Source organism: Podarcis liolepis (genome assembly GCF_965112155.1).
Source record: "Podarcis liolepis genome assembly, chromosome: 4".
Taxonomy (NCBI): Eukaryota; Metazoa; Chordata; class Lepidosauria; order Squamata; family Lacertidae; genus Podarcis; species Podarcis liolepis.
Genome location: NC_139558.1, coordinates 51,582,453 through 51,607,266, shown reverse-complemented (window position 1 = coordinate 51,607,266; position 24,814 = coordinate 51,582,453). Strand labels below are relative to the sequence as shown.

Below are 24,814 nucleotides of genomic sequence, written 5' to 3'. Positions count from 1 at the left end.
CAGCAGGCTTTGGGGAACCCCAAGATTTCCAAAAGTACAACATAAAAAGCGGGTCTGAAAAACAGCGCAGAGGGCATAGAATGCTGTCGGCAGGCAGTGGGATGGAAAACTTAAGGGTATGCAGTGAAGTCTCCTGGGAAAGAATATCACTGGCTGGCACCCAAGGGCACTCCAAACTGCAATATCTTTTTCACAGGTCCTATATGTACACAACCTTAACATGCAACTTGTTCCTATGATGTGTACTGGAAGGTTAGAAAAGTTTCTGTAAATAACGGCACACAGTTGAGAGCAAATGGAACTGTGAGGAAATCATCAGTCAATTGTCAAATCTTATTTTTCCTTTATCGTTTAGCTAGAACAGTTGTTCACAAAGGCAAAGGAAATGCTTATTCATTCTTTTCTTTGTGTACTGCTGGGCTCCTCCTCCTTTATTTTCTGATGGTACGCTCTTTAAGTCATTCCATAAAAGATGAAGATTGAATTTAAACACATGATATGGCAGATACATTGTATACGGATGCAAAACAAAACACGCCCTCTTCTGCCTGAACAGATGATACAACAGCTCTATAACTACCTAACTTTATCAAAGCAAGTGATTTTCATTAATTTTAGTCTAGGCTGCCTCCTTGTGGTCAACATAACCTACAAACGGTATTATATTATGACTTGCACCCAGGCAATTTGTTGCTGTGCATTTCAGATTTCCCCCAAGCAAAATCATGTATCAGTTATTACGAAGAAAATAATGAAAAGATACATGAGATCACTTTAAAAAGTGCCCCTTAATTTGTAAATATCCACCAAGAATACAGTGCAAAGTGCAAAAGGTAATATCGAACAATGACTCCCGAATATTTATGACATGATAGAAGACTAATTGGCAAAGTCAGTTTCAATGGGAAGAACTGCTCTTTCAGATCTATTAGCTAAATGTAATATTTAATCAACAAGCAGTTCTGTAAACGATTCTATTATCACATTAAGTGTTTAGTCCACAACAAGCTTGATTCAAGTTTTAATTTTACTAAACAGAAGACCATAAATGTTGCTCTAACATCAGACTGGCTATTTTTCCCCCCAGGTTACAACCCAAGCTGTCTTATTGGTAAAGTGAGTTCTCCATCACCAACATGGAAATGATTCATGAAATGAGGCACATTTCACATCATGGACTATCCCCACCCACTTATTTTTCCCAAACGTTCCATTAGATACAGGAACGGTCTAAGGAAAACAGAAACATTTCTTATTTGCTCAATTACATCCTTACATCCTGCTGTCAAGCTGGTCGCAACCTAACTCAGTGTGACTTAAACGCTCTTGCTGTACAGTTTTAGAAGATACTGCTGTTGTATTTACTATTTCTTATTTCCCTGTCTCCTTGCCAAATGTACCACAACCCCCAAGACCTCAGACTTCTCGCTATTCCCAGCAGCTGATTTCACCCCATATTTTGAGTAGGGCTGGCGTTGGTCGCGACTCTCAAGGCCTCTGCCTTTCAAGCTGTTGGGCCGATATCAGCATGCCCTCATTGCACGCGCTCTTTCCTCCACCTCTGTTTGGTTTCCAGCAATCGATTCTGCGGTGTACGTGTCCCATAGGCTCCTACAAGCCCCTTCACAGTTTGGTGTCTCCTTACAAGTATAAGTTAGTAGCTGTACATCTGCTGCTGCTGCTGTTCTGTTTGAACCTGTTGCTGCCCTGCCTGCTGCTGCTGCGGGGGCTGGGCCTGCGTTTGAAGGGCATCCGTCTGAGGTACCGCCCTCCAGGTTAAGGGATGCTGTTCCGATATCTGGCTCCCTAACGGAGCGATGGAGTTCACCAGAGTAGTCAGGTTTATAAAATGGGCGACTGACTGGGGGTTTGCCGGCTCAGGCTGCGACTGTATTTGGATATCATTTTGGCGGTTGCCGTGCAACATGGCGGAACCGGTGACTGTATCGAACGTCACGGTGAGGATGGAATTGTTGTCTAGCTGCAACTGGCGCTCGGGAGTGGCCAGGTGGCCCACAGCCACAGGTTGCAAGTTTGTAAACTGGGTTCCAGCTGGTGTAGTGATGGGGGTAACACTAATATTGGTCAGGCCAACAGAGCTAGAAGGGGCTGTGACATTTGGGTCTCCGAGAGTCACCACCACCTGAAAAAAGAGAAATTCAGAGTTATCTGTAGTGATTGTTTTTACTAGAAATGCATGCTGTGAGGAACAGTCAACTTTGCTGCCTCTCTTTTTTGCCTGTCGATGGCATGATGGGAACACATGTATCATATAAAGCAGGCATGTCCAATAGGTTGATCACGACCTACCGGTCGATCATGGTGGTCTCGGTCGATTGTGGTATCAATTTTTTTTTAGATTCCCCCCCAAAAGTTCAATAACTTTGGCCACCCATCCCCCCCCCCAGAAGCTCAACAACTTTGATCAACCTTCCCCTAAAAAAAGCTCAACAACTCTTTATACTGTGAGTAGATCTCAGTCTCTTGGGAGTTGGATGTGCCTGATATAAACCAACCCAGACTCGGTGATCAGCACCTGAGGACTTCTTCATGTGTCTTCTCCATGGGAGGTCTGGAGGTTGGCAACACAAGAACAGGCCTTTTCTAGCTCCAGGAGACTTAGTTTGGGCAGAATCGAGTATACCCTTCCAGAATTAATGCTAAATACATTAATTCTGGTAAATGAGCCACCATAGCAGCTAGACGGCTGTGGAAAATTGTGTCCTGGGTTTTTTGGACTACCCATGTAGTATCTGATACCAATAGTTGCAAGATGTGAAATATATTGTCATTATTTTCAGTTCTCCTACCCCACTATAATAAGAATAGCTTTCCCCTGCAAGCTGGTGGCCTCCAGATACTTTGGACTGCAGCTCTCATCAGCCCAGCCTGCATGGCCAGTGGCCGTGTCTGATGGGTGCTGTGGTCCAAAACATATGAAGGGCACAAAGTTGGGGAAGGCTGTAGCAGGGTCCTTCCAACCCTCATACTATATCTGTTGTTATATTACAGAGTTGAAAGCAAACAATGATAAACTTCATGGATTTAGATCATACATAGTGGCGCCCGCCCTGTGGAACACCCTCCCATCAGATGTCAAGGAAATAAAAAGCTATTTGACTTTTAGAAGACATCTGATGGCAGCCCTGTTTAAAGAAGTTCTTAATCTTTGACTATTATTATTATTATTATTATTATTATTATTATTATTATTATTATTATATTGAATTTTTAATATCCTGTTGGAAGCCGCCCAGAGTGGCTGGGGAAACCCAGCCAGATGTGTGGGGTATAAATAATATATTATTATTATTATTAAATTAATTTCCATCAAAGGTGATCACCACTACTGGAGATTCAGGCAATACTTTCAGTTGAGTTCCCCAAATTGAGGGCAAAATTCGCACAGATTAGAAAAAACTGGATTTCTTTAACTCTGGTATGTGGTAATGGTATTTCTGATCCCCCTCCCATTGCAATAGTTCATCTCTAGTATCTTTTGAAATTGAAATTACTTCTCAGAACAAAATACTTCACTTTTATCTCACCATCAAGCTATGTTGGTCATAGTTACCTGGCCAAGAGATGAGCAAGGCTATGCTGACTGCAGGGCAAAACAATACAGTTGCCATAAGTTCTGGGGCTTTGGGGGGTTTTTAAATGATTTTTTTAAAAAAACAAAATGACCCCCCTTGCCATACATCTGGGTTTCCTCAGACATTTTTCCGATTTCGCGAAAATCCCCCCCAAACACCAAAATGCTGTCCGATTCCCGGACGTATCGCAACCCTACAAAACAAAGAAGAGGGGCCTGGATTTCCCAGGCTACTGGTTGTATTCATTCCTACTGAAGAAAGAAAGTGGTTGCATTGAAAGGTCTAGTGTGGTTGGGGCAAAGTCTATTCTCCCAAAACAATGAGCTAATCAGTGTTTGCACCATGAGAGATGTTTGATCTAGTTGGTGCCTTAGCAGACATCCCCAGAACGCAACTGAATATTTGCTCACATAGAAATGAATTTAGCAACTGACACTGACTCTGCATACAGAGGCATAATGAATTTTCAGGGGATTTCAGCCACCAGGGACCTCTTCCTTCCTCTCCCCTGCATATTATACTGGTGAGCTTTCCAAAAATTCACCTACTGAAAAAATCCATCGATACATTAAAATACCTTAAATAATATTCCTAGGATATAAAGCCACTTTTTGTTGTAATTACCACCTTCTCCCGATTCCTTGGTAAAGGGCACTCACCTGCTGAATGCTTTGCACAGCTGAATTGGTCTCATCTCCCACATTCCCTGTGAATTCCACTTCTTTTTCTGTGTATTCACTGAAGGCAGAATCCTCAGGCACTTGGGTTTCTTCCTCTTCATCGGGCTTATGCTTTCGTTTATGACCACGTTTATGAGCCTTCATATGCTTGCCTTCCGGTAACTCTCCTGGTTCCAGGGCTAGGTCTGACTGTAAGGGGAGTTTTCAATGAAAGCACAATGTCACTGAATTCAACACTTCAACATCAGGAGAAATACCTGTTCAAAACTGCTGAATTAAAAAAATTATCAGTAAGTTTGATTTGATTTGTCGAGGACTCAACAGAGACTCTGGTTTCCTTTCATGCTACACATGTTTATTAGTGCAGCAAAGGCAGGAAGATTTGTGCTATTCCTGATGTTGTGAATGGTCAGTGTACTTATTTTGTATAGATCTGAGCTTTATACAGAAATGTCAGGCTGTACCTCTTGAATTTCATAGCCTTCCAGCACCCTTGTTCTTTTCCCCTTCTGTACTGATGTGTATCTGGCAACTGAGGACAACATTTTATGCACCTGATAAAGTGGGCTTAAGTCCAAGGGTGGGGAACCTTTTCCTGAAGGCTTCTGAGTGCATTCAGCTGAATGTGCTTGGAATCTCCCTTCAGACCTTTCCCAGTAAATGCAGGAAGGTCAGGGCTGAAGCTGGCACATGTGGGGATACTGAGGGGCGGAGCTGGCACATGGGTACTTTGAATGTCCAAATAAGGACTGAAGGTAACAAGAGAGTTAATATTAGGCTACACTTGCATTTTACCTGTACAATTCCTATAGATGAAGCATCAACAGTTGTGGTTTCTGAGAGCTGCTCCAAGTCATCAATTCTAACTGAAAGCACCTGGAAAACAATATTTATATTAAGGAATAACATATTTATAGTATTACCCTGCAATTGCGTATAAGGAACAGTTACGCTTATATGTAACAGGCAGATTGGTTTGTTTTATATTATGTTTTATATCATATATGTATGCATATTTTATATTACATTTTATACACCCATTCAAATCTGGCTAGTCACTCTATCAGCTCAACTAAGGCTAGCTACCTTTTGGGTCCTTCAATTGTGGATATAATAAGAATAAGTGGCGTGTACTGTACTAAGAATTCACATTCCTAAGATGTGAAAAGCAAGTGTTGGCAGCCGTCACAACAAAGCTGCACAAAAATTAAAAATTCAGAGCAAGGTAACATGTAAAGGATGCGTCTCCCCAGGAAGTCAGCAAAAATCACGAACTCTTAATCTGTCATCAAACTCACCTCTGGATGTTTCCGCCTCATGTGACGACTCATTGAAGCTCTGGTGGAAACCTTCGTCCCACAGAGCTGACAACTCTGCGCTTCTACCTTATCGTGAGTTAGCTGAATGTGCTTCTGAAGCATGTACTCTGTGACGTACTTTTTATCACACACTGAGCAAGTCCATTGCTTTCCCACTAGTAGTAGCAAGTAAAACAAGAAGTTGAGCATTAATTTTCAGGTAGGGCATCTTAATATTACAACATTTCAACTACAGGTTTTCCATTTTTTAAAGAGCTACATGGTATGGAACCTGGAGGAAGTATTTTATATTTGTATAATTGGGAGACACTTACATACTAATTAGGATGGACTGGAATTTAAAGCAGAGTGATGAATTCCATGGAAATGTGACACCTGGGCGACTGGGGACAACTATCAGGCTGCATTTGCCTTCTGAGATCAGGGGCTGACAGGATCTGATATTACTAACCTCAGCAAACCTGACAGCACTGAACCAATGTGGTTTACTGCAGATGAGGGAACGTGGCTCAGCTCTCCCTCAAAGTCTGAATGCTGTCAAATAGCTGACATGAGAGTTTTTTTAGATTTGCTGTCATACGGATGAAACAAAAAGAAGTCTTGTGGCACCTTCAAGACTAACAGGTCTATTATGGCATAAACTCTCATGGACTAGAGACCACCCCATCAGATGTATCAAGGCTTGTCCCAAGTTGGCAGATCTATGCACACATGGGTTTTGGGGGCAGGGCAGGGCGGAATAGTAAGCAATGAGATCAGAGGGAACTGAAATGCACCAAACACAGGCTGTTACAATTATGTTCAAAGGAAGCTTCACAGAGAAGCTGCAGTGTGAAGCCACTGAATTACGAGGTATCAGAAAGTTCAATTCTTATAAGGTGCGGCCCGAATCAAGATAACAGGTTTTTAAAAATTCTGCTACAGGTGTAAGTCAAATTACCAATGCCTGAATGTTTTGCATTGCATCATCCACACTGCTTTGTGAATGGTCATTGGAATGATTTTGCACACATTTGTTTAATGGGACAGCTTAGTGTGTTCTTTTTTCACTGCACTTCCCTCTGACCTCAGCACCAAACATCTGCTGCACATGTGTATTCATAGCTGCCAAGTTAGGATAGTGCTCAATGCACCTGATGAAGTCAACTTTAGTGCACAATAATTAGATAATAGATTTGTGAAAGGAGCTAAGCGACTCCAGTGTTTTTGCTGCAACAGACTAATATGGATATGAGACTAATGGATATGTCAGGCAGCTGTTAGTGCTTCAAGGGAAATATATAATCGTAGGTACGTTTTTTACAGTATACTAACCAAACTACCTTAATTTTTTTTCCCAGCCTTCTAAAAGAGAGGTTAGATTCAGAGCCATGTATTCTGCATGCCACTGGGGGCACATTGTAAGTGCAAAATCTAGAGCAGGGTTTCCCAAACTTGGGTCTTCTGCTGTTTCTGGACTACAGCTCCCATCATCCCTAGCTAGCAGGACCAGTGGTGAGGGATGATAGAAACTGTAGTCCCAAAACAGCTGGGGACCCAAGTTTGGGAAACGCTGACCTAGAGTCTTCGCATTTATCTTTGTAAAGGTACTTTTAGAACCAGTGGCATAGAGTTCCAGCCAAACATTACCTGTGTGAATGAGCTTATGAGTCTCCATTGTATTCCTCTCGCTAAACGTCTTCCCACAGAGCTCACACATGAAATCTTTGATTCCTGCTAATTAGAAACTAGGTTAAGTACCAAAATGATAACTACCCACAGTTCCTTATGGCAAATGTGAAATTGTGTGCTACAAAAGGAATGGCCAATTAATTGTTCCTTTAGGCCCAAAGTCATGCTGGTGTTTGCTAAGCTAAGCAGTGTAGTAAATGCTAAATGGAGAGCAGATTCCAGGCAGTGCTGGGGGAGGGGGTCAGGACTTATTAACCCTCTGGCATTTATGCAGGGCTCCATCTGGTTCCCCAAACTTCTTAACATTTGCACAGAGGTGAGAACCAAGGCACGACTGTATTCATGAAATCAAGGAGCCCTTAAAGTAGAAATAAGCAAAATGGAATTTATTGACAAAAGACTACATAGTCGCACTATGAGTTCCCCCCCCTTCATATGTTTCAAAAATGCAGGCATCTTCCTCTAGCTTCCTAGCTATATTAACCATAAATAGCTATGGACAAAATTACCTGGGTATATTTTGTATTGTTGTTTTTTAAAAAGGTCTAAGGGTATTAACCTCAGTCAACATCTATATGTGTGCCTGTAATACACATTTGCACACCCTCCACAGAGACCTGGAAATTTGATAAAAGGTCTAGGGCAAGTAAAACTGTAACCTGACACACTCTTCTTTAGCAGCAAGCAACATCCTTCAAATGCAGCTGTAGCTACTTAGTCCTCGGGACACATGCATAAGACTGGCGCTGTAAGTAGTAACTGACATCACTGTACTGTATTACAGAGCAGCAGGTCTGTAAGCCCCATTGACTCTCAGGCAATTTATCTTGCCCTGTGCAAGGGCTGTGGAGTTCCTCCTCTCCGTGGTGCTCACCTGTGTGCCTTTTGTAGTGCTTCAGCATGTTGACTTTCTGTGCAAACTTCCGATGACACTCCATACATTCGTACTCCTTTATCCCTTTGTGAAGCTTCATGTGGTGCCGCAAGGCGTGTTTTGTTTTCATGCCTGTAATGGATAAAGTCAAGGTTTAAACATGGTGGGGAAGCCCTTTCAACACCCTCTGCTTGAGAGGCATGCAAAGGAAAAAACTCTGCATGAGAATGTTCCAAGCCAATGGCCACCTCTAAGGAAACTTGAAGAGACTGTACCAGTTGGTTGAACCATGGTCTATTTCAGAAAACAATTCACCCAAAAGCTTCAAGAGACCCATGAAAAAGGGCAATGAAAGATCTCTGAAAGGCTCTTTATTGGGAATGGTGAGGCTCAGCATGCACGTGCGTGCCAGTTTATTTATTTAAAGAATCCTGTTCATTCAGCTGCTGTCTTTGAAAAGCCTAAGAGGTAATTCACAACGTTTAAGGCAGCTCTTGGAATTTCAGTGAAGTGGAAAACCACCACAGAATGGCAAGAGGGCAAAAGGCTGTCCTGTTCAATCCCACTGCTGCAAGGCAGGAACGTTTACACACTGAATCGTGCCAACCAGACAACATGCGTTATTGCAGAAAGGGGCTTGCAGAGCAAGCAGCTGTAGAAAACACAAGCATGCAAATACTGGGAAGTTACAGGTGTTTTAAATAAGACGGCATCAATACAGGTGTTTGTTTTAAGTGGGAATTTAAAACCATCCTGCATGTAGGATGAGGTGGGATGCAAATATTTTAAATTGTTCACTGATTATTTGAAACACTTAGAAACAAGATCCAACAAAATCAACGGGACTTCCTCTGCAATAAGTCTTAAAAGACACTTAAGCCTCTTATTCACAGCCAATTCTGTCATTGCTATTAATAACTACATTTGTATCCTATGCTTCCTCTACAAAATTCAGGACAGCTCCTTTCAGTCCACACAGCCACCTTGTAGGGTAGCGTAGGTTAAGAGACAGTGACTTGCCCAGTACATTTCACAGCTGGGTGGGGATTTGAACCCACACCCAGTACTTCTATAAGGAGTAAATTTCCTGCTACATCTTAGGTGCAGTTATAGAATCCCTGATCTGTGAGTGTCAGCTTTGTGCAGAAAAGATCCCAGGTTCTGTTCTCTGGCATTTCCACATACAGCTGGCAATGTCCTCTACCTGAAGTCTGGCTCAGTATAGTGTTCACATCCTTAATGAAGCATGTTCACAACCAATGAAGAAAAAGCCAATACAGTACCCACAGTCCTGCAGCGCCACATCAGCCGGGCACGCATATGGAAGACTCAGTAATGAGATGTACTTTGCGACAGAGCAACTTCTCATGAAGAATTAAACAAACATTAAGCACCCCAGATTCCTGATCAGTACATTATAAATGTAAAAAGAATGATTCCAGTCATTTGTAAGGAATCACTCTGATTATCAAGGTAGATTCATATTCTGAAATAACCATTTTTTTTTACCACGTACCATTTACTTAGGGATATAAAAGGGACATTTCTTACCTTTGCCGCATTCCGCACACAGATATTCTCGGATATTATCATGGACTCTCATGTGCTCTTTCAGCATGTCCTTCCTTGCAAATGACTTACCGCACTGTTCACAGGCATGATTTTTCACACCTTAAAAATAAAACAAAACAAATTGTTATTTGAAGGGGACTGGGGTGGGGAACGTTAGGTTTTGCGTGCAGGTAAAAATGAAGTCAACCCTTTCGGCAGTCGTCCCTCCCACTCTCAAAATAAAAGGGTTTTACGAACTGATGTGGAACGAGATAGAAACAGAGAAAAGATACATGAAAAATCTGGAAAGGAACCTCTAAAAAGAGTTGTGGAAAGAAGATGCAAATCAAAGAGGCAACAAGGAAGCAGAAGGAGAGGGGATGAGAGACAGATGGGGGGGGGAGCTATGATCAGAATGACTGAGGCAAATTACAAAATTAGAGATGCACTGAATTGCACTGAGTCTTGAGGCTACAGAACTGAATGAGAAATATGTCCTCTCCTAACGAGAAAGAACATCCCATTTGACTTGTCTACCCGCAAGGCAGAGCTGTGTGTTTCATTGATAAGTACTTGCAGGCTCATCACTCCTCCTTGCCAGGTGGACAGCAAGTGCACAGAGTCAAAATAGAGAGGCCAGGGGAATATGAGAAGACGCACCCAAAGCACAATGGACTGTACAATGCTCAGCAAATTGCATTGGTTCTATAGACTTCATGAGCTGCAGCTAATGTAATGACGGACACTTTCTGTATGCTGATGAATCATCCCCCCCATCTCCCCACCCTCAAAAGAAAAAAGCTATTTGGGGGGCAATTTTTAGTGCAGAGTTTTCTCAGCACAGAATTAACCCATCACAATCTATGTCCCCGACAAATAGGATTAAATTACAAAATTTTAAAAAAGCACAAGAAAATATTTGTTATTAAAAGAACAGTAATAAAATGAGTCTACCTGTATGAATAAGTTTATGCCGTTCTAAATTCCCTATGCTGTTAAAAATCCTTCCACAGATTTCACATGGATGGATATATCTAAAATAGGAAATAAAAATCAGCTAGAGACATCCTTTTTTCTAATTAATTGAAAATCTATGATCTCAAAGGTGTACTTTTATTTGAAGAACAAAATTATTTGAAACAGTTCATTAATAGAGCAACACTACACTTCTGAGGGATGTAGAAAACCAAGCTACATTTGTCTCTCTAGCTAGACAATAGTCCCTGCATTAGCTCATGGGTTCAGGAATACCGATTTTAAAATTTCTGTGCATTACAAGTGAACACTTGTAATGTGTTACAAGTGCTTAGGATTTTTCATGTTATGCATGGCTTTACAGTTTTTAAAAAACTTTTCTTGTAAGTATACAAAAAATACTGTATTGACTTATCCATCTAGAAATATTTAAATAGCATTACACCTTTTCTTTTCTTTTTTTAAACTACAGTGGCTTGATTTGGACATCATGCTATGCTTTAGTGTTACAAAGGCAGTCCACCTTGGGCTTGCATGCTCTCTCACTATTGTGAATCAGCAAGAAGGAGATCAGCAGCTTCCATTTAAGACTAATCACACTATAGCATTATATCCCAACACTAAATTGTATTAAGAAGTCAGCTTCTTAAATTGTGACTTGAAGTTGGCTTGTTGCAGCAAACCATAGTTAAGACAAGCAACAGTTGATCTGGGTTTGGCCAGTTTGCTATGTCATCCAGTCCAAAACATAAATGAAAGCTTTTACATTATTCCCTTCTACGTCTCATCTTAATGCTAAACTTTGATTTAGTGCTAAGTCTATGCAATGCCCACTGTCTTAGCAGTTTCTTGAGCTAGGCTTTTTCTTTGCAGCTTCTCGCTGTATAGGATATAAACAGGGGCAAATCCAAAGTATGGTCAAGTTGACATATGTGCCCTGGAAACACTATCTCTCATCTCCCACCCCTTGCCACACACACAGACCTTGTCTGAAGCAGAACATTGTGCTTCCACACTCGTAATATTCTTTCACTAATTACATTCAAGTATCTCCCATCTTCTTTTGCTGCCATGGTCATTATTAACCTGGGACTGCATCACACTTCAAAACTGCACCCTCTCCACAGGATAGAGAAGGGGAAACAGGAGCACATGTGCAAAACTATTCAGTTACTTTTGCAAGGTAAACACACTTTAAGTAGGCCACTTAAAGTCACAGTCCATCATTTCCCTCGGGCCTGTCTCTGACTGATCTTCCTTGCTAAGGCTCCACATTGCTAAGAAATCATTCTCTGCTTGTGGTCCTGCCTCTAATTCATGTGTAGGTTCCACTGAAGTCAATGTATTTTTCCCATGCCCATCTGGCAAGACTGAATCCTTGATTTAGTTTTGTCAGACTTATCTCCTTACTTCTGCACATTGGGGTCTGGCAGGTTCTCCCGATGAATGACCATGTGCGCATGGTAAGTTGCCTTCAAGGCAAAGCGTCTGTTGCAGATGCTACAGCCATAGCCTTTCTCCTTGTGAACTTCCATAATGTGTTTCAGATACTCTTTTCCTCGGCCAAACGTCAACTGAAGAATGAAACAACAGTGAATGCACCACACTGGGGAGAGGTGGACAATCTTTGGAAATAGTAACCACAGGCTAATGCAGCATTGAAATAAACGACAAGGCTGGCTAATAATCAGACACAGTATCTGTGTTGATTTCTGCATGTGGCACTGAAGACTTTACCACTGTTTGGTGCGGTTTATATGATGGCGCAGGATCTTTGGTTTCTAAGGGAGCAAAAGCTGTTTTCAGTCCAATTTCTGTAAGGGAAGGCACTATTGCTAGTTTGGATGGGATTAATAGGTCATGCAGGAGATAGCTAAAGTCTGCACCTGGGAGGCAGGGAAGCTATAAAGGGGCAAAGATTGCAGATCCAAAGACACTGAAGGAAAGGTGCAGAGTAGGCAATGGAATAAGATTTTATTTAGCCAGCTATGGACTTCTCGAATTATCAACAAAGGGTATGTAAAGGAAATTGGATGCTTGTTTCAGCAAAATTTCACACAAACCTCTGTGGAAGAGGTGAGCTGGAAACCAGACTAATATTATTAACAATTTCACCTTTCTTCCACCATTAACCAGACAGCTCCTGTTTATACAAGACAGGCATGAAGTGGCTGTGGCCTATCTCACATTTTACATGTAAACAGACAGGACTCCTTAACATAACAATGAAGAAAGATGGAGCGGTATTTTTTAAATTTTTTTAATGAAATCATGAAATCCTTAAAGTGATGAAAACCTACTTACTTTTTTTTCTTTTTAAAGTAAAGTGCTTAACTAACATTGCCTGAAATTAAATGTATTTGAATAACAGATACTGTGTGAATCTGAGAATAATGTCTCTCTTCTGCCAATACTTGTGGGTTAAAGCTATTGATTAGCTGTCTCTCAATCTGCCTCCACACACAGCTGCTCCTGTGATTTCTTACAGGAAGGCTGTTATACCCACATGGAGCTTTCCAGTTTGCAACATCTACCTTGTTTATTTCAACAGAGGCAGCACATGTTCAAGTGTATGTTCAGCTCTCCTGCTGCTGCTGAAATGAATGCTACTGACTGCATGTGCAAGAGCTCCATATACACACACCAGAAGAGACACAGATTTCTGGGTCAGGGAACGTAGCTGAACACCTTTTCACTATTTTCGACATTTCTTTTAGCAACCCAACTCTCCCACCCCATTCCCACCGCAAAATGTTTGAAAGGAGTAAAACTACCTGGCACCTTTTGCAGCTATACTTGTGAGGCTCAGAATCCACACTTCCGTCTGAGTTTTCATCGTTCTCCTCGGAAGATATTCCGATTTTGCCAATGAACTCTTCTCTCTGGTGGTCATCCATGATTGCTATGTCCTATACAGAGTGGAAGTGCAAACTCAACATGTTGTCTGACCAAAAAAACTAAGCAGACACAGCCATCGTGTCTCTATTAAGTCCTCCAAAACAAGGAAAAACAATAGCCTCACTTGCTTCTCAGCTGAATTTACATTAATAACAACCAGAACTATCCGAATTACGGCTTGTTGTTCTGTTGCCTGTTTTCAGATGACTGAGCTTTGTGCAAAATCACGAAATAGTGAAATATATCACCACCTTGCTTACACCTTACTGCCTGTTAAGTGTCAAAAACCAAACCTTTAAAAAAGCAAATCTGCTAAGGTATGACATTCGCTGAATCTTCTGCATGCTTTCCCCTCAATGATGTTCCCTCTTTCAACAACAGATACTAACTATTCTTCATGCCTTAGTCGTATTGAATTGACAGAGGATAGAAAAAAATGGCCCCTTCTCCCTGGTCTGCTACTGAGCTCCTTTCCGATTCTAAACGTTATTGCATACTTGTAGCAATATCTTTAAATGGGAATATTACTGCTTAATATATTATATGGCTCATAATTCAGTCTTAAGGAAAGCTGAAGCAACCAACGCCACATGGCTGGTCTCATGATTTCCAAATTGGCCTTCAGCCTTTATCGCTTGCTAAACCACTTTTCCTCCGGTTTTCAGTGGTTTCCCAGTTCTCCTTGGTAGCTTCTTTGTAACCCTACTCAGCTCCAGTTCTGAATCAAATCATACTGAGCGCTGTCAAGGTTGTTAAAAATTGTACCTTAAAATGAACATGAATATGATCTCTGAGCACATCTACTCTGAAGAATTTGCGGCCACAAATCTCACAGGTGTATTTCTTATCTCCATGGGTCAGGAGGTGCTTGTTCATATTGCTCCTACATGAAAATATCTAAAGGGGAAGAAAGATGTTAGCAGGTGAATTCTGTTTTCCTGTCACATGTGAAAGATCTAAAATACCCTTGGCTCATACTTTGAACTGAAGTTAGGTGACATTACTCAAGATTAGAACTTCTTTCCCTGACTAAACCACTTCAAGAACTGCCCAACAATTAAATTTTGAATTCTAATACAGTACTACCCACAAAGGATTCCAGCTGATCTCTATAACTTCATTTTCCAAATCCTCATATTCAAAGTTTAAGATTTTATTAAATCCGTTTTCCTATTTTTTGTCATTTTCACACCACTTTTAATGTGCATTGCACTGTACAGCATTTTATTATGATTGTTTTCATAACAACCTTACGATGACCATTAATTTCCCTTTTAATATTATGAAGCAATGCAAAACAGGGTTGGGGCGAGGACATGGCAGTCTTAGACTAAGACCATTCTAGCAGAGTAACCCTATGAATATTTATGTGAGAATAAGCCACATAGAATTAATTAGGACTTACACCCAAATAAACGTGTACAGGATTGCACTGCACATATCTCAACTCTGGGTCCCACACTTTTTTCACTGGCATAGGAAGGAGGGTCACTTCTGTCCCATAGTAATGACATCCAACTTAACAACAAAGCTCTTAATAGCCAGCAGTTGACCAAATAAGGTCATAACACCAATGAATGGATGGCTGAACAAGCCACAGGTTAGAACCCAAAGCACTGCATATCTAGTTCTGCATGCCCAAGGGGACTATGGGCTGGAGCTTCTTAAATAGCAACACACCATTCCACATGCTGGGGGGCGGGGGCGGGGCGGGGAGCTCAACCTGTGGGACTTAAAGAGACAATATCTCACGATACTTTGACCGTGGCTGTCAGAAGACCACTGGGACCATGCTCATGTGGAAGCTTCTCCTGCTTTGCTTCTCTCTCAACTATCACCCATCAAAAAGCATCCAAGAAAAAGGAAAGAAGGTCACCAAGTTGCTTGTGCAACATTACAGTGGTACCTCGGGTTACGAACTTAATTTGTTCCGGAAGTCCGTTCTTAACCTGAAGCGTTCTTAACCCGAGGCACGCATTCCCTACATAGGCCTCCTGCAGCCCCGGTAGCAGATTACGTTTGTATCCTGGGGCAAAGTTCGCAACCCGGGACACTTGTGGAGTTCGCAACCCAAAGCATTCGTAAGCAGGGCTGTTCGTAACCCGAGGTACCACTGTAATCTGTGTGGACTTTGCCGTCTCTGCTAACCTCATGTCAGTTACACAGACTGGAAAAGTTTGCCATAGTTGTATGGATTTTGGGAACTCATCCAGAAGACGTTCTGAATTGTTGTGTGTTAAAAGCACGACAAAATAAATAAATAAATGCATGTGAGTATGCCTGTGGTTTGAAACAAAAGTTCCACGAATGTAAGTCAATGGAAAATCCTACCTTTCCACAAACAGGGCACCCAGAAGGTTCTTTCTTGTAGCGAACCATGTTCTCTGTGCTGTGCTCAAAGTCCTCTCTTTTCACACGCCTCACTCCTTAAGATAACAGTTCCCACCAAAAAAAGAACAAACAAAGAATAAACCATGCTTCCTACTTCTATGAATAATGCACACCATAATCAATACAGCGATGCATGGAAATGACATCCTGTCCGTAAGAAGTGCTGCTTAATTTTAGGTTTGCACATAAACATGGATATTGGGCTGATTTGTGTCTCATGCATGCCATCTATTTTATTTATTTGTTGCATCTGTATCCCAATTTTTTCCTTCAAGAAGAAGAAGAAGAGTTTGGGTTTGATATCCCACCTTTCACTCCCCTTCAGGAGTCTCAAAGCGGCTAACATTCTCCTTTCCCTTCCTCCCCCACAACAAACACTCTGTGAGGTGAGTGGGGCTGAGAGACTTCACAGAAGTGTGACTGGCCCAAGGTCACCCAGCAGCTGCATGTGGAGGAGCGGAGACACGAACCCGGTTTCCCAGATTACGTGACTACCGCTCCTAACCACTACACCACACTGGCTCTCGAGATCAAAGAGGCGAAAACAATCCTACCTTCTTCTATGTTTTTTAGCAGTTCCTGGCTTTTTTTAAATCTGCGAGCTCCCTTGAGTCCATTCAGGGAAAGAGGCAGAGTACAAATAAATAAGCAAATAAGACCTCTGCTGTTTTATTCTCACAACAATCCTGATAGGCAGGTTAGGCTAAGAAAGGGACCGGCCCAAGGTCAAGCAGTGAGTATTTTGGTTGACTGGGAATCCCAACCGGGGTTTCCTGGTCGTAATCCAACACTATAACCCCGTATTTCCACTGCAAGCACAATGGTTCAGCTATTGTGGTTCAGCTATCTAGAAGCAACTTAAGGACATACCAGAGTTTTTCATGTAAAAAGGGGGTCATCGTGAATAGCCCTTAAATCGCATCCAGAATAATGAACAATTTAGATCATACCTGTCAGACAAATAGCTAGAATTGGATGGTTCAAAGCCTTCTCACCCTCAATTTCAGTGATGCATTACCACGAATGGAGAAAAGAACCAGCCTTAGTGTGCCATCCGTCAAATTTTTAAATGATTTCCATAGACGAAAGGGAAAAATTATTGAAGGTCCAGGAAGAAGATCCATCACAAATGTACTTACCTTCCAGGTGCCTCCTCTGGTGATCTAACATGACATCCTTCCGGTAGAACAACTTGTTGCAGATCTCGCAAGCAAATTTCTTGTCCCCGTGTTTCTTTTTGTGTTTTGAGAGGTTGCTGTTTGTGGAAAAGAACCTGAAGCACATCTCACACTGAAAGGTCTTGTCGTCTGCATGAAAAAGGGGAAGAAGGGCAGATTTCATAACAGCGTTTTTTAAAAACCATTTCGTTGTTTCTAAGAATAAGCCGTGGAATCCAGATGCACAGCTCAAGCAGGGGCCATCTCTGAAAACCAACAAGCAGCTTCCTCTCGTCTAATCCTGCACTGCCCATTTTAAATGCCCTTGTCTCCAAAAGTAGGGCATTGCTGTGAGAGTGTCTGCTGTGGCTTGTGTTGATGCCACCAGCAATAGCTTTCTGAGTGAAGCGAGTGTGGGAGATGGTATCTGGCATGCCAGTTGCGACACCACTTGGATATTACCAAATAATTGATGCTTATCAATGCAGACGGTTCTGTGCTGAGCCACCCTGGTGGGCCAGTGTGGTGGATCAGCCTAGTGATTCCCTACAATAATTTGGATACTGTACTGATACAGCACTCCATCCTGCACACGCATTTGATGGTGATTATGGGAAGCACTGCATTTCAGTGGTAGAACATCTGTCTTACACGCAGAAGAATCCAATCCTCAATGTCTCTCGTTATGAATACTTCCTTTTACAGTTTTGCTGATTTTATCTGCCCGTTATTGATATTTTTTAAATGTTATCTTATGTATGCCAGGTATTTTTAAAGCAGTTTATAGTTTTGCCTGCATAAGCAATAAAAACAGAATGTCCAGATGACTTCTACTGCTCCCTCCTTACTAGATAAATACAATTCCAGACCACTTCATATGACTTAGGTAACATGGTTTGATTATCATACCTGTTCTGCAGTTGTGGAATTCTAATGCACTCTCTATCCTGAAAGCTTTTTCACATGTAGCACACTTGTACCTGTATTCATTGTCAACCTGGGGATTAAAAAGTGGAAAACAGAAAAGGAATCACAATAAATATGTCCAAACATATGAAGTTCATACTTTACAAAAAATATTTTCTTTGATTTGTTTCCCCAATGGAGCTGTCACCCCTCCCACAAAAGAAAAAACCCCAGAAAATTTAAACATTGATAAATTATAGGAGAGGTTTCTATGGTAATTTCTGAGGCTCTTAAGCTTTTGCACAAGTAAAGGCACCAGATTTTTCTACAAACAAAATAACTACAGGTAGGAGAAGGCCCATTCTGAGATCTGCAGACCTTGCCTGCCTACCATGGTGTGTAGTCCACTTTCATCCCACAATGGCTTGCTGATGGAGACCCATACAAACCTCATTCCTACTGTGCTTGTATGAAACATGTTGCTTCAAACTCTCTTTTCGACTGAAAAGCTTGGCACATTCTTCACACTTAAACAATTTGTCACCTAAGGGATTAATCAGAACAAGACAGAGTTCAGTCACCTGCTTATCCAACTAGAAAAATTCAGGAATAACTAGCAGCACTAAAATAAAATGTATCAAATATTCAGTTAACTTGGGACCAAATAGCTATCACGCAGCCCCAAATTTGCATCTGGGCTGCTCCCAGTAGGAAAAATGATAGTGTTTAGTACTATTTCAGGCTTAACAGAGAAGAAAGGAGCTAGATCACTTATATCACTGTAGTGTAAAAAAACAAACAAACTGAAAAAGACAAATGGAACATTTAGCACAATATCCTATGTAGTTAGGGCTCCAGGGACAATTAATATGCTATAGGAACCTATGATTGAATACAAAATGCATGCACACCATACTGTATATGGTTTTTAAAAGCCTAATGTATTCCTGAAAATCTACATATCTTTCTCTGGGCAGTACTCATGGGCATTCTGCCTATGAATTGGTTCCCTCATAAAAATGTAACTTATGAAGCAACTTCAGACATTATGGAAAGATTTGACAGCAAAGGGGCTTAGCAAAGAACTTGCTACAACAGCAGAGAGGAAGTGATACCATACGTTCCAAAACTTTTGGGTGGCGGTCAACTAAGTTTTTCTCAGATGAGACCCATGGAAATTAGTGAACACAACTAAATTAGGTCCATTAATTTTTATGTGTCTACTCTGAGTAAACCTTTATCGAATACCACCTGCTCATATGTACATTTAATTTAATAAATGATAATCTAAATATAACTACGACATTTTGGGTCAGGCAACTCTTTTTCAAAGGAACTGGAAAAAATATAGACTACTTCAGAATTATACGTTTTAAAGAAAAATGTATTACCCCAAAAAGAAAAAGACAGGAATTTCATGAATACAGAGGCTGCAATCATTAAAACACTCAGTGTGCTCAATGGGGCTTACTTCTGAGCAGACATGTACAGGATTGTAGGCTGGATGTTAAAAATGTAATATAAGACACTTCTATTTATGTGTTCATTATTACATTTATGTCCCATTTTTTCTCCAAGAAGCTCAATATGTTGTACATGGTTTTCCTCCCTATTTTATCCTCACAACCCTATAAGATAAGCTAAGCTGAAAGTTAATGACTGGCCCAGTATCACCCAGTGAGCTTCACAGCTGAGTGGGAATTTGAATACCGGTCTCCCACATCCTAGAGTCCAACACTGTAACCACATGACACTGGCTCATTTTTACATGTCCTCTTATGGGGGGGGGGAACCAAACATTTATATATATCAAGGATGTGGAATGCATTGCATCAGTTGTTATCACATCTGCTTGGTCAAGCATCACTTCATACTAACTGAAGTTGTTTGTCAATTTCCACCCATGTTTCTAAATTGACAGAGTAGCCAATGGATGGGGAGCAGCCCTGCTGGCTTAAAACTAGCAGGGGGTGAATGGTACAGCATTATAATGGCACATCTGGAGGATGAACCACCACCAAAATTGCAACATGGGTGAAGCAGCTGAGTCATCAGTTATGTTTTGTGCACTACTGAACATGCCTTGCACCTATCTTCTGTTGCAGTATCTCCAATCACCCCATCAATGCTAAACTGAAGTTTAAACACTGGATCGCTGAAAAAGAAGTGTTTCCTTGAAGAAAGACACATCAAACGAAAACCATTACAATTTTTGTGTAATATTAACTGCCCTTAGTCATCTTTTCTGATCCATCCCTTCTGGCTTACATGTTTCAAGGGACAGGAGATTCCCCTTGACTTTGGAAAACTATCTCACTAAACTGCTACCCTAATGGGTGAAAATATGCAGCCCTTCTTCTTTGGTACTGCTTCAATGTCCCATCATATGAAACTTCTTTTAATTTTGTTTTTCTGCTAGATTGAAGAGCTCTCTTCCAGTGAGTTGTGGGAGCTCTGAAAACAAAACCAGGTGATCCCACCTGAACCCACCGTGAGAGCGGATGTGCCTGCTGAGATTGCTGCTGTTCTGGAACATCTTGCTGCAAATGTTACACTGATAGACGCGCTTGTGCTCCCCAAGTTGCTTGATCATCTTGCGCCGCATCCCATGTCGGCTGGACAGGAGCAAGCTCCTCTTGAGGGACATGGAGCTTTGATGGTGTGAAAACCTGCCAGATTGGAAAGAAAGAGGCAGGTAACAACGAAGCAGCGCAAACACCATCTCACCGTCCTCTTACTATTTATCGTCTCTCTTCTCGTACAGTCAGCATACTGTAGGATTCATTTATTAGCAACCCTTTGGAACAGGACAGGGAGCTGGCATAGTCCTCTCACTGGCCAGCACTTCAATTATGTTGGTTGGACGCATCCTATAGCAGGAGCTCCCTACACGTGAAGCTCCTCTCTGCTGTGTTAGCTTTCCATGGGGGCTCTTTCAAAGAGATGATCTGCCATACACACCCTAGAAGCAATGTTGTCTCAGGACTGAAATACCTCAAGGACCACCTCTCCCTCATATGAACTACCACTATGTACACTTGCTCAAGGGAATTATCTAAAATAACACCAATTACCGTATTTTTCCGTATATAAGACGTCCCCTATTTGGGGGGACTCAAAATTAAGAAAATGGGGGGAGATTGCCCCATGTATAAGACTCCCCCCCCCCCCGCTTTTTAACATTATTTTTAGTAATAATGTACAACCTAGTACAACCTAGTCTTGTACAAGGAAAAGTATGGTATCATTGTTAGGGTACAAGGTTTCACCATGCGTCTATTATCACAGACTGAATTGGAATTTTATATTTTCCCTCAAATAAGCAGAGTTTCGGTCTGCTGATGTTATTGCAAATGATCACTTTTTAAAATCTGAAACCTTAATGTTTCATTATGTCTAAGATAATAAAGGTTTTCCGGTGGGATCAGAATTGCTGAGAGTGGAAGGTCACGTATGGTTAGGATTCCCATTTTGTTCTTTAACCCCATATATGTTCTGAAAATCTACTCCAAAAGGTTGTGGAACCTTTAGAACAGTATGGGAGGGAAGGGATGGCTAGAGAGAAGATAGAGGAAATCACCAAACCCTCCTCTAGCTGGAATTCCTGCTGAATTTGAGTCACGTCTACAAACAGAAGGAGCCTTTCCATTCATGGAAGAGCAAGATTAGATTCAAATGGAAAAATAAAACTAGATTCAACACTGCATTGTGTTTCGCTCCTCAACCTCTGAATCTTTCATATTAAAATATTGAATATGCAGTGGTCCTTTATAACGAGGAAACAGAACATTTTAGCATTTGCCTTTTCTGGAGGGACTTACTTCGCTATAGAATTCCTACTGTTTGCAGTACTGGGTATCTTCGCTAACACCACCTCCATAAACCTTGCTTCTTCTGTAGGAGGAAGAGCTACGTCATCAGGTGGAATCTCCGTTATAATTTCAGCAACATGTTCCTCTGTCAAATGAATTCATTGTTATCCAGAAAGGCCACTCAGTTATGAACCCTAAATATACAGCCATATAAGTTACTGAGCTTAATGCCAAAGACAATGACTATGTTAAGCCAAAGACAATGACTAGGGCAACAGCTCAGCCACCTCTGGAAAGCCAAAAGTTTCCCACACCTGCCTCAGTGAGCCAAAGTTAGACAGAGAAGGTAATACCAGACTAGATGGCTCAGTACAAGGCACTTCAATACGCTCACGTGCTGTGATACACCACTTCTTAATAAATTTAGTTCCCCAATGCAAATATGTCAAAAAAGGGAAAATTCAGCTTCTTCATGACCTCTGCCCATAAAGCAAAGCAGTTGGTAATGCAAAGTAATTTGCTTAGGGCAGTGTTGGCCAAACTTGGCCCTCCAGCTGTTTTTGGACTACAACTCCCATCATCCCTAGCTAACGGGACCAGTGGCCAGGGATGATGGGAACTGTAGTCCCAAAACAGCTGGAGGGCCAAGTTTGGCCTCAGAGGCTTAGGGTATCGTGGCCAGAACCTCTGGCCCATTGGCCTAATTAGACCCACCTGTGAGGCTATTTTGGCCACATTATGCCCACCCATATCATAGATGATGTGCGGTATAGGACAGGTAAAAACTTGCCTCAGCTGCAAGTGTATTTGCAGATGCCACCAATCAGCCTATAAAGCCCCATATGAATTGCTGGGGGGGGGGGGGAGCAGGCAAAAAGCTCACCAGATGCTACCGTGACTAGAGTCGCATGACAGGTGGGCAACATGACAGGTGGGCAGCTAGGCCTACCTGTCAAGCTTGGCCTGAGGGAGGCGGGGCGAACATGACCATCTGGCCCACTGGGTGAAAAGTTTTCCCCACCCCTGATTTAGGGTATGAAATGAAGTATCACTGATAGCTACTTTTAGTAGTTTCTGGGCTCACCAGAAGAGTCTTTATTGTCCACAATCACAATGGGAGTTTCTGGTCTTGCCACTTTGGGCTTCCTGCCCCTTCGTGGTTTTCTTTTCCCTTCCACTGTGGTGTTGGCATTTTCACGGGCTACAGGCTGGTCTGCAGGTGGGGCCTCCATAACCTTTTCAGCAACTGCATCTTTTTGGTTGCTCTGTGGAGCTCCTTTGGCTTGCTCCAAGTGACTCCGGCGATGCTCTGCAAGGGAAGAGCGATGAGACAAAAAACTATACGGGCATGGCTGAACATTAGAAGTAAAGGGCCTTCCCTTCATTTAAATTTAATGCCACCTAAAGTCAACAATATTCCAAACACAACCTCTGTACAAAGTTGTGACAAAACTGGTGACTTTTGACCCTTTTTGAGGAGAGCAGACCCTCATGCCATGGTACAAACCTTCATTTTGATAGTGCTTTCAACTGGGAGGATTATCACCGTTCAAGGTCAAATTCCTGCCAGTCAAAAGCACATGATGAGGGGCTGGAGCAGGTCTGCTAAAGGTGTGACCTGAGGAGAGCCCCAGGGGCCAGGCAGAGAGCTCTGGAGGGCCACATGTGGTCCCTGGGCCCGAGGTTCCCCACCCCTGTCTAAAGATAAGAGGCAAAGAAATGAACTTCTCAAATGCTCTCTTTAGAAAACACAAGCCAAACCACTGTCGCTGTAAGCACATTCAACCTTTAAAAATTATGCCTGTGGAGTTGTGGATCTTAACAGTGCCTCCCTTTTGCTCATCAGCAGCTGGGATTCTTGGAAAGCTTTCAAAAACACTGGCACATGAATGGGGAAATGGAGCCAGACAACATAGAGGACCATGGGTTTCCCACCTCTGCTCTAAAATGGCAACTGGCTGGACTCTGCTTCAGCGGCTCACTACTTTCTAGAGAGCTCACTATATCACAACAAACAAAAATTAGGGGCTTAGTATCTTAAACAAACTGAGCGGCAAGTTCTAGACTAGGGATGGGAAGCCTGTGGTTCTCTGGATGTTGTTAGTAACCCCATCTTCCATGAGCCCCAGGCAGCATGGCCAGTCAGGGGTGATGGGAAATGTGGTGCAGTAACATTTGGAAGGCCACAGCCCCCATTTCACCCACCCAACCCCGGTCTAGACATTCAAAATATCAGGCTTAAACCTTTCCTTCAATACCCATCAGAGATCAGTTCCACCTCAAAACCTATCATACGCCATCAGATTTTTCTCTAATACAGAGCTTTCCAAACTGTGTGTCATGACACATTAGTGTGTTGGCTGCAGTGTGTAAGTGTGTTGTGTGAACTCTCCCCGCCACTACTCCCGGGGCTGGAAAGCGGTTAGTGCAACATTCGGTTTGCTAGTAAAACTGAATTACTGTGTCACAAAATTATGCATGCGTGTCAGCAACATGAAAAGTTTGGAAAGCTCTGCTCTAACAGGTGATTTGGCTATATAGTGTTCACACAACAAGAACCAGAGTTTCCATACCTGAAAGTTTAGAACGGGGGAATTTTAATTTTTTGAGAGAATAAGTGCCACTGGAACAGGGAGGCTTCGAAGTAGTTTTGTTTTCTTCTTGGTCACATTCCATCACTACTAAACAAACGTCTATCAGAGAAATAATGTTTGCATTAGTTTATTTTGCATTAGTTTATTTGCATTAGTTTATTTTCCTACTAACTACATTGTAACATTGCTGTTACAATGCCTGGTGTGCCTCTGCTGAAACTTAAGATCCTTGGAAGCTGTTTTATATTTAAAAGTAGAAAATATCAATCAGAGGAAGCATTCCATTACGTGTAGCAAATAATACGAATCAGGACATAGATTCTATCAATTTCTTTTCATGTGAGGGAGATGTTTGCATGAAATAAGCCCCACAGAGAAAGTGGGAACATT

General features: G+C 41.9%; 1 protein-coding gene across 2 annotated transcripts in view; it reads right to left on the bottom strand.

Annotated features, from left to right (window-relative positions):
* Window positions 1-323: 323 nt before the first annotated feature.
* Window positions 324-24,814, bottom strand: part of PRDM15 (PR/SET domain 15) — a 38,005-nt gene continuing 13,514 nt past the window's right edge. Inside the window, exons 6-24 of one of the 2 annotated variants that reach the window (XM_083500499.1) lie at window positions 24,404-24,523; window positions 22,915-23,139; window positions 21,840-21,975; window positions 20,509-20,687; window positions 18,468-18,562; window positions 18,022-18,109; window positions 17,095-17,262; window positions 15,896-15,990; window positions 14,330-14,461; window positions 13,441-13,575; window positions 12,077-12,240; window positions 10,646-10,725; window positions 9,692-9,811; window positions 8,141-8,272; window positions 7,225-7,311; window positions 5,575-5,750; window positions 5,072-5,152; window positions 4,256-4,465; window positions 324-2,143 (exon numbers count right to left, since the gene is read on the bottom strand). In XM_083500499.1, the coding sequence (XP_083356625.1) occupies window positions 1,655-2,143; window positions 4,256-4,465; window positions 5,072-5,152; window positions 5,575-5,750; window positions 7,225-7,311; window positions 8,141-8,272; window positions 9,692-9,811; window positions 10,646-10,725; window positions 12,077-12,240; window positions 13,441-13,575; window positions 14,330-14,461; window positions 15,896-15,990; window positions 17,095-17,262; window positions 18,022-18,109; window positions 18,468-18,562; window positions 20,509-20,687; window positions 21,840-21,975; window positions 22,915-23,139; window positions 24,404-24,523 (2,912 nt within the window). In that variant the 3' untranslated portion in view covers window positions 324-1,654. The remainder of the gene's footprint in view (window positions 2,144-4,255; window positions 4,466-5,071; window positions 5,153-5,574; window positions 5,751-7,224; window positions 7,312-8,140; window positions 8,273-9,691; window positions 9,812-10,645; window positions 10,726-12,076; window positions 12,241-13,440; window positions 13,576-14,329; window positions 14,462-15,895; window positions 15,991-17,094; window positions 17,263-18,021; window positions 18,110-18,467; window positions 18,563-20,508; window positions 20,688-21,839; window positions 21,976-22,914; window positions 23,140-24,403; window positions 24,524-24,814) is intronic. The other variant, XM_083500500.1, reaches the window with a different exon arrangement.